The 14578-nt window shown below is 44.7% G+C and overlaps 1 protein-coding gene across 1 annotated transcript in view; it reads left to right on the forward strand.

Moving 5' to 3' along the window:
• The window catches only part of LOC126183450 (transforming growth factor-beta receptor-associated protein 1-like), a 165396-nt gene that overhangs the window by 22794 nt on the left and 128024 nt on the right, over positions 1-14578 (forward strand). Inside the window, exon 2 of the mRNA XM_049925444.1 lies at positions 12811-12863. Within this exon, the coding sequence (XP_049781401.1) occupies positions 12811-12863 (53 nt within the window). The remainder of the gene's footprint in view (positions 1-12810; positions 12864-14578) is intronic.

Consider the following 14578-nt stretch of genomic DNA (forward strand, 5'->3'; position numbering starts at 1 on the left):
CCTGTCTTCTTCTTCTTCTTCTTCTTCTTCTTCTTCTTCTTCTGCCGATGCGTGCCATTTGGTTTCTTTGCCAGAGAAGACTTCATAGGAACTTCTGCAGCAGTATTAGTAACAATGCTGCCCTGCTTACTAGAGTCTACCTTTTGAGGTGCTGGAAGCTCTACTATGTTGGCATCTGTGGCCTAGTCTTATGTTCTGGGAGAGCTATGGGCACCAGAATAACAGCACCTTTACAGCATTGACAAACACAGATAGCAGTGCCCACACTATCAACCTCTGTTTGTGCAGAGGCATTGGCTTTTGGAATAGGCTTTGTTAGAGGTGAAGCAAATGAAGTAGTGAAAGTGGGAGGCTGCATGGCCTTATAGGACTTTTTGACCTCATCATATGTGACATGCTTTGTTGTTGCGAGCTCCTGTATCTTCCTTCCCTTGAGGTAGATGCTGCAGTCTCTGCTACAGAAAGATGATCCCAAAGAGAATGACACACTTTGGAGAAGAGCAGACAATGCTTTTGTGGACAGCTTTATCACATTTACCATAAGTGGCTTTTCCCTTATAAGCTACAGAGGTGTGCCCGTAGTGCTGGCATTCAAAACAGTACATTGGGTTTGGAACAGAATGCTGCACATTTAAATGAAGGAAGCCGGTCTTGACACACCCGATAAGTACTGGGCTACTAAAGGTAAGATTGAAGGAATCTGTTTTAACCAGTGCGCCATCTACCCATTTCATTATATTTTACATATCAGTGACACTTTTGTGAGCCCATTCATCTCTCAGTTCATTTGTGGCAATTTCAACAATATTTGTGCATGACAGAACACCTTCACTGTAGTTAAAGATGTTGTGTAGCTCCATTTTGATAACATATTCCACAAGGGATTTAGCTTTCTGGAGCCCCCCAGGGGGTCCACAACTCTTTTGTGGATACGTACGTAGCGAGCACGGGACCCCGAGCTAATTTGGCCTTCCTTCCTTTCCGGGCTGCATACCTTCCCTTTCCGCATCCTTCCCCATCCCCCATCTTCGCCCCTCCTCCCCTCACCTCTGGCTCTTTCCTTCCCTTTCTCCCCATCTGGGAGTATGGTTTGTGCCTACGTCCGGAGACGGACGCACGAAAATGTAACGCATTCTTCGCCTTCTTTGCTTGTATGTCTTCTTCCTTCCTTTGTCCTTCTCTTTTCCTTACCTCTTCTCTTTACCCTTTTCTCCGCTGCGGCGTTTGAGACCTCTCTTCTTTCCTTTCCTTTCTCTTTCTTCCTCCCTGTGCGTGTCTGAAGGCCGACCCACGCATTTTTGTGCGTAGCCGGTGACGGGGTAACGCGTAATTCCCCGCCCCGGGTAGACAGGTAGGACACGTACGTACCCCCTGGTAACGGCCAGGCCCAGGGAGGGGTGATTACCCGAGCTGATACCTTCCGAAAGTGCCGATTGGTCCCTCTGTTCGTTTGTCGGGAGGTGTGACCTGAGGTGTGAACAATCACCTAAGGCGGGAGTGCCCTCAGAGAGGGCCCCCACAAGGGAGGAGCGCGCCATCGGAGACGCCGGTAATCATGGGGGATTCTTCCGCAATGGTTTTCTCACCTTCCACTATGTCTGCTCACAAGCGTAAGTATACTGAGTCTCAGCCACAGACGGTTCTTCCATCGTTGCCACAGTTCCTTGTCGTTTCTCGGTCTGACGCAGGTCACGACTTCTCCACAGTCAACCCTTTCATTATTCAGAAAGGTGTCAACGCAATTGCAGGTCCTGTAAAGTCTTGTTCCAGATTACAGAATGGCACCTTGTTGTTAGAAACAGTCAGTGCCCTCCAGGCACAAAAATTTCTGCGTACTTCACTGCTCCACACCTTCCCTGTCCGGGTTGAAGCGCACCGTACTTTAAATTCCTCACATGGAGTCGTTTATACATGCTCCCTCGATGGATTGTCTGACGAAGACATTCAGCACTACCTGTCTGACCAGGGCGTAACGGCTGTTCATAGAGTTATGAAAAGGGTTGACACGAACATCATTCCGACCCGCACTGTCTTCTTGACATTTGACAAAGTTCAACTTCCATCAAAAATCAAAGCAGGCTATGAGATAATTTCCGTTCGCCCTTACGTCCCAAACCCTACGCGTTGCTATCGGTGTCAGCGGTTCAATCACACCAGCCAGTCCTGTTCCAATCCGGCCAAATGTGTTACGTGTGGCAAGGATGCCCATGAGGGTGCTTGTCCACCTCCATCCCCTCGCTGCATCAACTGTATGGGTGACCACGCTGCTTCCTCTCGAGATTGCCCAGTTTTTAAGGATGAAAAGCTCATCCAGGAAATCAGAGTTAAGGAAAAGGTGTCGACCTTTGCTGCTCGAAAATTATTCGCCAGTCGACAGCCCACCGTGCCTCCGACAGGAAAATACAGCACTGTCCTTGCTTCTCCTCGGCCAACAAAGGAGGTGGCCACGCAGACTTGTGACCTCACCTTTAGTGCCACGGTCGTCAGATCGGCCAGCGCAAAGATCGCCCGTTCAACCTCACCACTTTCGCCTGCCCACTCTATGGCTCACCCTTCATCGGGTTCTGCTAAATCTCGAGCCCAAAAGTCAGACACCAAGACTTCGACAAAAGAGCATACTCGTGAAGATTTTTTATGTACCCCAACTTCACAACCATCGATTCCTCCTTCATCTAAACATCATAATTCCAAGAAGGCTACAAAGAAACCCAGTTCATCTCCTTCTCCGCCAAGGCGTGTCCCATCTACAGCACCACCTGGCGGAAATCGCCCTCGGCCGTCTTCTGTGTCGCCGAGGCGCACTGCTGGCGGCCGATCAACCGGCCGATCGCTGGTGGCAGGAGCTGCTCCTGAACAACCTATGGATCACGATCTTCTGCCTTCGGCTGAATGCCATTCCATGCTGTCGGTCGCAAGCTCTGAGCAGTCGTTGAGTTGACAGCAACCTTGGTCACATTCCTCCATTTTCTGTTCACCCTATGTCCATTAACCACTGGAATATCCGCGGCATTCAAGCCAATCAGGATGAATTGTCGATCCTCCTACGATCCTACTCGCCGGTCATCTTCTGTCTTCAGGAAACAAAGCTGCGTCCCCATGACCGCTTTGTTCTCCCTCATTTTCAGTCCATCCGATATGATCTCCCCTCTGTTGAAGGCACTCCAGCCCATGGAGGACTCATGATTCTTCTCCATGATACTCTCCATTATCACCCAATCCCCTTAAACACTTCCTTCCAAGCTGTCGCCGTCCGTCTTTCCCTTTCTGGATACACGTTCTCTCTTTGTACTGTATACATTCCATCGTCCACACCAATGGCACGAGCTGATCTCCTTCATCTTCTTGGTCAGCTTCCACCCCCCTATTTGCTGGTTGGGGACTTCAATGCCCACCACCCACTTTGGGGATCTCCACATCCTTGTCCATGTGGCTCACTATTGCTAGACGTCTTCCACCAAGCGGATCTAGTTTGCCTCAACACTGGGGTCCCTACATTTTTGTCTGCCTCCACGACACATTTATCTCATTTGGACCTCGCGGTCGGTACTGTTCCGCTGGCTCGGCGCTTCGAATGGTTCGCCCTTGATGATACACACTCGAGTGACCACTTTCCATGTGTCCTTAGACTGCAGCCTCAACTGCCATATATGCGCCCGAGACGCTGGAAGTTTGCCCAGGCCGACTGGACACTTTTTTCGTCTCTAGCGATATTCGATGACCATCACTTTCCCAGCGTCGACGATGAGGTCACACACATTACCGACGTTATTCTTACAGCTGCGGAACGTTCAATACCACGCACCTCCGAGTTGCCCCGGCGCCCCCCAATTCCTTGGTGGAACGAGGCATGCCGTGACGCAATATGTGAGCGGCGACGTGCTCTCCGCATTTTCCGCCACCATCCTACTTTGGCCAACTGTATCCGCTATAAGCAGTTCCGAGCGCGATGCCGTCATGTCATCCGCAATAGCAAGAAGGCAAGCTGGAAATTCTTTATTAGCTCATTTAACACCTTCACTCCCTCCTCGGAAGTTTGGAGTCGGCTTCGACGGTTCTCAGGCGCGCCTAGTTTCTCCCCGGTCTCTGGGCTCACTGTCACGCATGATACGTTAGTGGACCCCGTCTCAATTTCTAACTCATTGGGTCAGCACTTTGCTGAGATTTCGAGCTCTTCAAATTACCCTCCAGCGTTTCTCCCGAAGAAATGTGCCGCGGAAGTGCGACCTCTTGCTTTCTCCTCTCAAAATCACGAAAGCTACAATACTGTTTTCTCCATGCGGGAACTCCAACATGCACTCTCTTCTTCTCGCTCCTCTGCCCCAGGACCGGATGGTATCCACATCCAAATGTTGCTGCAATTATCAACCCATAGTCTGCGTTACCTCCTTCGCCTTTATAATCGCATTTGGACCGACAGTACTTTTCCCAGACGATGGCGGGAAGCTATCGTCGTTCCTGTTCCAAAACCTGGAAAGGACAAACATCTCCCCTCTAGCTATTGCCCCATTTCTCTCACGAGTAGTGTCTGTAAGGTTTTGGAGCGTATGGTGAATTATCGTTTAGCTTGGTGGTTGGAATCCCGCAGTCTTTTAACACCTGCCCAATGCGGATTCCGAAAGCATCGTTCTGCAGTTGACCATCTTGTTGCTCTCTCCACTTATATCATGAATAATTATCTCCGGTAACGCCAAACAGTAGCAATATTTTTTGATCTGGAGAGAGAATACGATACCTGTTGGAGGACAGGTATCCTCCGCATACTGTTCTCTTGGGGCTTTCGAGGTCGGCTGACCCTTTTTCTTCACGAATTTATGGCAGAGCGCACATTTAGGGTGCGGGTGAACACTACTCTCTCCCGTACTTTCTCCCAAGAAAACGGGGTACCCCAGGGCTCCGTGCTGAGTGTTGTACTGTTTGCCATTGCCATCAATCCAATTATGGATTGTCTCCTTCCTGATGTCTTGGGCTCCCTCTTTGTGGACGATTTTGCAATCTACTACAGCTCTCAACGAACCAGCCTTCTTGAACGATGTCTTCAAGGATGTCTCGATCGCCTCCACTCTTTTTCTCCCAGTAAGACCGTTTGTGTTAATTTTTGGCGACGTAAGGAGTTTCTTCCGCCCTCCTTACATCTAGGTCCTGTCAACCTTCCATTTTCAGACGTCGCTAAATTCTTGGGTCTTATGTTTGACAGAAAACTGTGCTGGTCCTCCCACGTTTCCTATCTTTCGGCTCGCTGTCTGCGATCCCTCAACACCCTCCGTGTCCTGAATGGTACCTCCTGGGGAGCGGACCGAGTGGTCCTTCTCCGCCTCTATCGCGCCTTAGTGCGCTCGTAATTGGACTACAGAAGCATAGTCTACTCCTCTGCTCGGCCGTCTATTCTTCGGCGTCTCGACTCTATCCACCACCGTGGATTAAGGTTAGTGTCTGGAGCTTTTTACACCAGCCCTGTGGAAAGCCTTTATGCTGAGACTGCTGAACCTCCGCTGTCCAATCGGCGAGCAGTCCTTCTGAGTCGTTATGCAAGCCATCTGTCTTCCATGCCTGCTAATCCAGCCCATGACATTTTTTTTGACGCCTCCTTTGATGTAGGGTATGCATCTACATCTACATCTACATCTATACTCCGCGAGCCACCTTACGGTGTGTGGCGGAGGGTACTTATTGTACCACTATCTGATCCCCCCTTCCCTGTTCCATTCACGAATTGTGCGTGGGAAGAACGACTGCTTGTAAGTCTCCGTATTTGCTCTAATTTCTCGGATCTTTTCGTTGTGATCATTACGCGAGATATATGTGGGCGGTAGTAATATGTTGCCCATATCTTCCCGGAATGTGCTCTCTCGTAATTTCGATAATAAACCTCTCCGTATTGCGTAACGCCTTTCTTGAAGTGTCCGCCACTGGAGCTTGTTCAGCATCTCCGTAACGCTCTCGCGCTGACTAAATGTCCCCATGACGAATCGCGCTGCTTTTCGCTGGATCATGTCTATCTCTTCTATTAATCCAACCTGGTAAGGGTCCCATACTGATGAACAATACTCAAGAATCGGACGAACAAGCGTTTTGTAAGCTACTTCTTTCGTCGATGAGTCACATTTTCTTAGAATTCTTCCTATGAATCTCAACCTGGCGCCTGCTTTTCCCACTATTTGTTTTATGTGATCATTCCACTTCAGATCGCTCCGGATAGTAACTCCTAAGTATTTTACGGTCGTTACTGCTTCCAATGATTTACCATCTATGGCATAATCGTACTGGAATGGATTTCTGCCCCTATGTATGCGCATTATATTACATTTATCTACGTTTAGGGAAAGCTGCCAGCTGTCGCACCATGCATTAATCCTCTGCAGGTCTTCCTGGAGTACGTACGAGTCTTCTGATGTTGCTACTTTCTTGTAGACAACCGTGTCATCTGCAAATAGCCTCACGGAGCTACCGATGTTGTCAACTAAGTCATTTATGTATATTGTAAACAATAAAGGTCCTATCACGCTTCCTTGCGGTACTCCCGAAATTACCTCTACATCTGCAGATTTTGAACCGTTAAGAATGGCATGTTGTGTTCTTTCTTCTAGGAAATCCTGAATCCAATCACAAACCTGGTCCGATATTCCGTAAGCTCGTATTTTTTTCACTAAACGTAAGTGCGGAACCGTATCAAATGCCTTCCTGAAGTCCAGGAATACGGCATCAATCTGCTCGCCAGTGTCTACGGCACTGTGAATTTCTTGGGCAAATAGGGCGAGCTGAGTTTCACATGATCTCTGTTTGCGGAATCCATGTTGGTTATGATGAAGGAGATTTGTATTATCTAAGAACGTCATAATACGAGAACACAAAACATGTTCCATTATTCTACAACAGATTGACGTAAGCTAAATAGGCCTATAATTATTCGCATCTGATTTATGACCCTTCTTGAAAATGGGAACGACCTGCGCTTTCTTCCAGTCGCTAGGTACTTTACGTTCTTCCAGCGATCTACGATAAATTGCTGATAGAAAGGGGGCAAGTTCTTTAGCATAATCACTGTAGAATCTTAAGGGTATCTCGTCTGGTCCGGATGCTTTTCCGCTACTAAGTGATAGCAGTTGTTTTTCAATTCCGATATCGTTTATTTCAATATTTTCCATTTTGGCGTCCGTGCGACGGCTGAAGTCAGGGACCGTGTTACGATTTTCCGCAGTGAAACAGTTTCGGAACACTGAATTCAGTATTTCTGCCTTTCTTCGGTCGTCCTCTGTTTCGGTGCCATCGTGGTCAACGAGTGACTGAATAGGGGATTTAGATCCGCTTACCGATTTTACATATGACCAAAACTTTTTAGGGTTCTTGTTTAGATTGTTTGCCAATGTTTTATGTTCGAATTCGTTGAATGCTTCTCTCATTGCTCTCTTTACGCTCTTTTTCGCTTCGTTCAGCTTTTCCTTATCAGCTATGATTCGACTACTCTTAAACCTACGATGAAGCTTTCTTTGTTTCCGTAGTACCTTTCGTACATGATTGTTATACCACGGTGGATCTTTCCCCTCGCTTTGGACCTTAGTCGGTACGAACTTATCTAAGGCGTACTGGATGATGTTTCTGAATTTTTTCCATTTTTGTTCCACATCCTCTTCCTCAGAAATGAACGTTTGATGGTGATGCAGGCCGCCCCTCCTCCCTACTACCACCGGGAGTCCGCTTTCGTCAACTGCTCCATTCTCTTTCCTTCCGCTTTCCTAAAACCTTCTTGACAGCTTGGGGTACAGCACCGCCTTGGCTCCGTCCCCGGATCTGCCTGCTCCGAGACCTTTGTCGATTTCCCAAGGATGGTACCCCTTCACTTGTTTATCGTCGGGCATTTGTTGCTCTATGTGCACAAATGACGGACGCCCTATTTATTTACACCGACGGCTCGAAAACATCGTTAGGTGTAGGGAGTGCCTATATTGTTGGTGACACGCCAAATCACTTTCGGCTTCCCGACCAGTGTTCAGTTTATACTGCGGAGCTTTACGCTGTTCTCCAGGTTGTCCACTACATCCGCCGCCATCGGCAGATACAGTACGTTATCTGCTCCGATTCTCTCAGCTCTCTCCTCAGTCTCCAAGCTCTTTACCCTGTGCACTCTCTGGTCCACCGGATTCAGGACTGTCTGCGCTTGCTCCATCTGGGGGGCGTCTCGGTGGCGTTCCTCTGGCTCCCGGGACACGTTGGTATCTGCGGAAATGAGGCGGCCGATATTGCAGCCAAGGCTGCAGTCTCTCTTCTTTGGCCAGCAATTCAATCGATTCCCGTCACTGATATCCGGAGCGTTTTATGTCGTCGTGTTGTTCATTTATGGCACGCGCATTGGTCGACACTTCCCCAAAATAAATTGCGGGACGTGAAAACTCTTCCTTGTGCTTGGACCTCTTCCTCCCGAACGCGTCGTCGGGAGGAGGTAATTTTAACTAGACTCCGGATAGGACACTGTCTTTTTAGCCATCGACATCTTTTAAGCAGCGATCCTCCCCCACTCTGTCCCCACTGCTCTCAGCTGTGGACGGTAAGACACCTTTTAATTGAGTGCCCCTATTTTAATCCATTACGCGCCCGTCTACAGCTGTCGCCTGATATATCGTCAATTTTAGCAGATGACACGCGCTCGGCCGATCGCGTTCTAGAGTTCATTCGTGCCAGTGAAATGACGTCAGTCATTTGAAGTTTTTTTTTGGGACAACCAACGCCCTTCTGTAGTGGATTTTTAAGCCTTCCTTCTGCTTTTAGTTTCTCCAATTTTATGACTTTCGTTCCCACTGCTGCTGGTTTCTGTTTTCGGTTTTTTACTGCTTCCTAAGTCACAGACCGGACGCTAATGACCATAGCAGTTTTGCGCCCTAAAAAAAAAAAAAAAAAAAAAAAAAAAAAGGCTTTCTGGAGGTTTGCCACTTGTTGGAAACTAGAAGTTTTAACCAACATTATCTCAATTCTCAATTGCTTAACAGAGTTTAAAGTGACCGAGCACCATCTCAACCCTTTTGAATGTAGAAAGGTGAAACTTTCTCAAAGCTGCCCTCTTTCCTTGTAACTATTGAAACAGAATTCCAACAGCATGTATTCTGTTATTATACATGGAAACACCCTGTGTTAGGAGGACTGGCTGCATGAGCCATCTTTTTAGGTTGGATGTTGTTATCCACCAGCAATACACACATTCTGCTGGGAATTGAAAGGGATAAGTTCGAGGGTCCCATCTCAGTCCCATAAGCAGTTAGGAAAATAGGGATAGTCCACTCGGAGCAGGCCCGATATGTCTGGTAAGAATTATACAATTGAGGTGTGGCATTTTACCCAGATGTTTCCCACTTACAACCATTCCACCTCTAGTTGAGTATCTCATCGACACGCAGCACACTTTGAGACTTAGGGTTTTATATACGTTTTGACCATACTTACAAACTAGTTGGTTAAGCCAAGATCCCCATTCCATGTGACACACAAAATTTCATCATTGTGCCACATGGTGGTTGCTGAAGCAGGCTCAGAGCTTACAGGTACACAGGATTGGTGGTGCTCACCAGTCTCTCCTAAGGAAACCAGGGTTTGCCAAACCCATACCTAGCAAATGAATGCTGGTGGGGTGCTTGCAATTTAGGACACCTTGGGGCCATGTGTGGCTTTATCACAAATAGCATGGATGCGGAAGGTGATTTAGTACAGCCTTAATGTGTGGTGCACCAGTCTCTTGCCTTACTTAGTAGTTTTTACTCTTCAGTGATTTCATAATTGCTTAAATTTCTTCCTTTCCTATTTCTTGTATCTCTATCGTGTAATTGTGTGTAACTCCAGTTTCTAAAAGTACTGCATATTTGCATGCACAAATCAAATTTATACTTGGCGGTTCTGTAACTCGAATGTGCCTGTCCTACCTATTATAATACAGCTCCTGTTTGCTTTTGTATGGAATTAAACTGCATTTAGCTAACTGAACTGGCTACTTATTACTATATCATTTATGACTGCAAAATTTGTCATGTAAATAGGCAGTCAAGTAAAATAATGAATGAATGGATGTATACATGTGTTATAATCATAGTAAAGGTGCTGAATTATTGGGCACAAAATGGCTTGGGTGGAATAAGCAAATAGATTATGTGAACACAAAATTATATAAGAACTGTCAGTTGCTCCATGTTCCGACATCCTACAATAAGGAGTAAACTGTTGGTAGTAGTTACTATGCATAATCTTAGGCTCACTTAAAGTGTGAAATTACATTTAGTGTTAGCTGCAGTCATACCCTGGCATTCTGTCATGAAGAATCATCACATACACAAGAATCATCAGACATGTGAAGTATATTACACATACATGCCAAAATTAGATCACTGTTGGGTGAGATAAAAGTCAAGAGTGTACAAAATAGTTTATAAATGCAGTGAGATGTATGGTTCATATCATAAGAACAATTTCTCTCCTGCCTCAACATCAACTCCTCACCACCTCACTCTAGTCTGATTAATCTATTTACTAATTTACGCTGGTAAGAGTTTAATATACACTGCAGAACACAATCAAAGGGTCACTTTTTTTGAAACCCCACAACTGTCTCCCATTTTGACACCAAAGTTTGAAATTTGGCTCAAAGGTGCTTACAATCTTCCTCTGTAGTGGTGCAAAAGAATGGCATTCTGCAACATCATCCTCAGGCTCAGCAATGCATCCATATACCAGGATGTCGACATATGCGAAATAAAAGGCCAGAGCTCAGAAGTTCATGTGAGGTGAAGGTGAGTTAATAATGTCACATTGGTATCCTACAATTCTGCCTAATGCCACCATGAACGTGTTACACAGCGGAAAAGTCATCACACCCTCTCTTGCCCACATTTCACTCCTTCCTTTGGTGCCTATGTGATGGAGCTCAGGACTGCAACATCCAGTGTTGAAATCATGCAATTTTTTATGGGTGGTAGGGGAAAACATTTCAGACATACCAGTGCTCAGAATCCCCATGGAAATGCCTCAGGAAATGACGTAAAGGACATCACTGAAACTACCCCTTCCCTAGGGGCATTCATTCCCACACATTTCGTGATCGAAAATGACAATTTGCAGTGTGGTTCTTGACAACTTTGGACACTGCTGAGACCCCAGATGATTCAACCTTTTATTAGGAATGTTGTGGGGCTGGTTTCCCATCGGATGTGATCTGACCCTATTGGAGTGTAGTGCAGCTGAGGGTGTTGCTGAACTGAGTGCTCTTAGAAAGACCTTTTGCCATTTTATTTACACACACTGTGATCACACCACAGGAGGGCACAAAACAGGAGGGCTGAAAAAACATAAACACCATTTTCTGCTTTGGATCACACTCTAATTTAATCAGATGGTTCTGAATGGTCCCTGGCTATTCCACCCTGTATACCCATGCAAAAATTGTAGTCCCACCCCAAAGGGGTCAGATCGCATTAAATGGATTTACAGCACCACAGTGTCCTTAGAAAGGGATTGAATAAATTGGGGGGGGGGCGGGGGGCATCAGCAGTGTTGAAAGTTGTCAAGAATATCAACCGCACTTTGAAATGTCATTTTTGACCACGAAATGTACAAGAATCAATGCCTCAAGGAAACGAGTTATTTCACTGATGCCATTTATTCCACTTCCTGAGGCCTTTTCATGAGAATTCTGAGTGGCAGTGTGTCTGAAGTGTTTTCCTCGACCAGACATGAGAAAACTGTGTGATTTCAAGGGTGGGCATTGTGATTCTGACTTGCATCACAGAGGCGTTGAAAAATGGGATGAAGTGTGTGTAAGAGGCCGTGTGATGATATTCCTATAGTGTGATGTTTGCAGTGGGTTTGGGTAGAACAGTGGTGAGATTTGGAGCCAATATGACATCATTAATCCACCTTACACTTCACATGAACTTCTGAGCTCTTGCCCCTTTTTGTATGTGTCAATACCTAGCTGTCTGAAGCATCGCTGATACCGAGGGTGACATCAGAGCTGCCACATATTTGTACCATTACAGAGGAAGATTGTAGGCACATTTGAGCCAAATTTCAAACTTCTGCTTCACAGTGGGAGAGAATTATGGGATTTTGAAAAAGTAATTCTTTAATTGTGTTGTACAGTGTAGTGTACGGACCTGTGTTTATCAGAAATTGATGCATTGATAGCGAGTTAAGTGTGGCAGTGGAAAGTGAACCTGTGTTGGGACACATTGTCCAATGCCATGGATTGTGGAAGGACCTAAAAAGTCTACAGATACAATCATTCTAATTCCAAAATTTCTAGCAAATTAGTCATGAATATCTGACTTTTCACCTGACACTTTACCATTGGTATACTCTAAGAAATGCTGAAAAATCACTAATGTTCAAATAATTTTGACAATTTAATGTTAAGAGAAGATGACAAGTACATTGTCACTTCCCTCATATGTATGTTCTAAGCCTGAGACATGGACAATGAAGTATGTAATTGTTTGGTACATAGTTTCTTTTAATTTTTTAATAACTTTTGATGCGAATGTGAAACTTCATTTTATGGTGTATGGTTCATGATTTAAATGTTATGGATTTCTCTAATTATACTCTTTAATTTAAAAGGTCTGTAAGTGTGCTTGTAAAAGCATTTCATCACATGTTGTGAAATGGATTACAAGAGATATTTTCATGTATTGCAAATTTGTACTGAGTGGGAAATATTCTTGTTGCCAAAATATTTGCATAAACATGTGGGCAGTTGTTTATTGGTTTTATTTGTGAACTTTGTCATGCAAATGCTCCTATTGGACTTTTGAGATAATTATTGATCTCTTTATTTTGCAGATTGAATCCATAGAATGCTGTGGCAAAGATCTTTACTTGGGCACGACTGATAGGTAAGCAATAGATTTTCCACATTTCAAACCTAGATTCTTCTTGTAACCTCTGCGCCAGTGTGAACAATCCATTACTAGTCCTCGGGTGTTTGCATTTAATATATCTTAATAATTAATTACATTATGTGATATGTATATTATGTATGAAATTTTCAGCTGCACAGGACTCATTCTACCTGTTAATGTAGTGAAGTGGTGGTGAGAAATATTTGTGGTTGTAACAGGCAGAATACAGTACTGATTGAATGTCAGTCTCTGTTTTCCCTACCACTCTCTCCTCAGTGATCCAAAGTACAGAATTCTGGTCTGTGATATTGTGGTTTTTAGATGATTTCTTACATTGGCTTCAAAAACATGGTACCATATCTTCATTTCTCCAAGATTTGTATATTTCAAGATAATCGCATAAAGGAATTTTAAAAACTGCCAGAGTTAAACTGAGTGTTTTTATGTCTTACAGTAATAAAATTAGTGTGGAAGATCGCAGTTGGCTGGAATGCTCATGTATTATGGGCAAGTCTCCTCTCCTCCATCATGTTTACCATGTGCTTATTCTCAAACAGTCCTAATAACCCATTTTGTTAGTTTAAACTATTAGAACAACTTTTTTGTGAACTTCATACAACGTCAGCCATGATAATTGATTGTTTAGCCTACATTTAAGAAAATGCAACATAATTTGAGCAAATAGCAAAAAGGTAGCATATAATTTAATTAAAGCATTATGATAAAACATTTAGCCAGTTACATTAATAAAACACCTTGGCATAACACAGCCATGAAAAGGTCAGTCACCATTTTGAAACTTAAAGAGATTGAAAGGCAGCTGTCAGCCAACAGTGATCATTCAGATGTATGAAACTGACAGCTTACAATGCACTATCTTCCAATATTGTTAATTTCTGATTTGCGTCAAGTCATATAGACTGTAGTAGCTCAAAGAAGACTTTTGTATTCTGTGAAAAGCCATTTTTGAAATTCTGAGAACCTGCCTTCACAGAAGATTCTAATAGTCTGTTATTTCAACACGAACACACATTGTACATGGATCAAAATGACAATGAGAGGAATTAAGACACACACAATTATACAAACTTTAGAGGAGAGAGAGGTGTTCACCACTCTGTTACATTTGATAATCTACACGTGTTCGTTAGATCGTACCAAATGGAAAGCATCCCAGTTCAATTCCCCACATCAGCTTCAGCATTTACTGCTCCCCGCTGGCTCCACCAACTGTGCATCACTTGCCTAGCACATGTACCTCCCACCCCTCCACCCTGGATTCCTAGCTGGGAAACTGGCTGCCTCCATCTGAGCCACAAGCCACCCATCCCCAATCCCTTTCCCTGCCTCCCACCTGTCTCGTCCTCTGTCCACTCCATTGCATTTTAAAAAAGCAAGAGGGACATTAGTAGGAGAAGGAAGGCAAAAGATGATTAAATATGCAAATGACAGAGCAATGTTCACAGAATCAGAGGAATGACTGCAATGTGTGATAGAGAGGACATTAAAAATGAGAAAAGACAGTGGAATAAATGTAAGTACAGGAAAAACCAAAATGATGAAAATTAGCAAATATGAAGGTACCATCAAAGTATCATTCAAAGGAAAATCCTTGGAACAAGTGAAACTTTGAAGTATTTAGGAAATTTGGTGATGGATAGTGTAAGCTGTGTGGTGGAAATGAACAGACTATCTATGGGCAGAAAGCT

The sequence above is a fragment of the Schistocerca cancellata genome, chromosome 4, assembly GCF_023864275.1.
Source record: "Schistocerca cancellata isolate TAMUIC-IGC-003103 chromosome 4, iqSchCanc2.1, whole genome shotgun sequence".
Classification (NCBI taxonomy): Eukaryota; Metazoa; Arthropoda; class Insecta; order Orthoptera; family Acrididae; genus Schistocerca; species Schistocerca cancellata.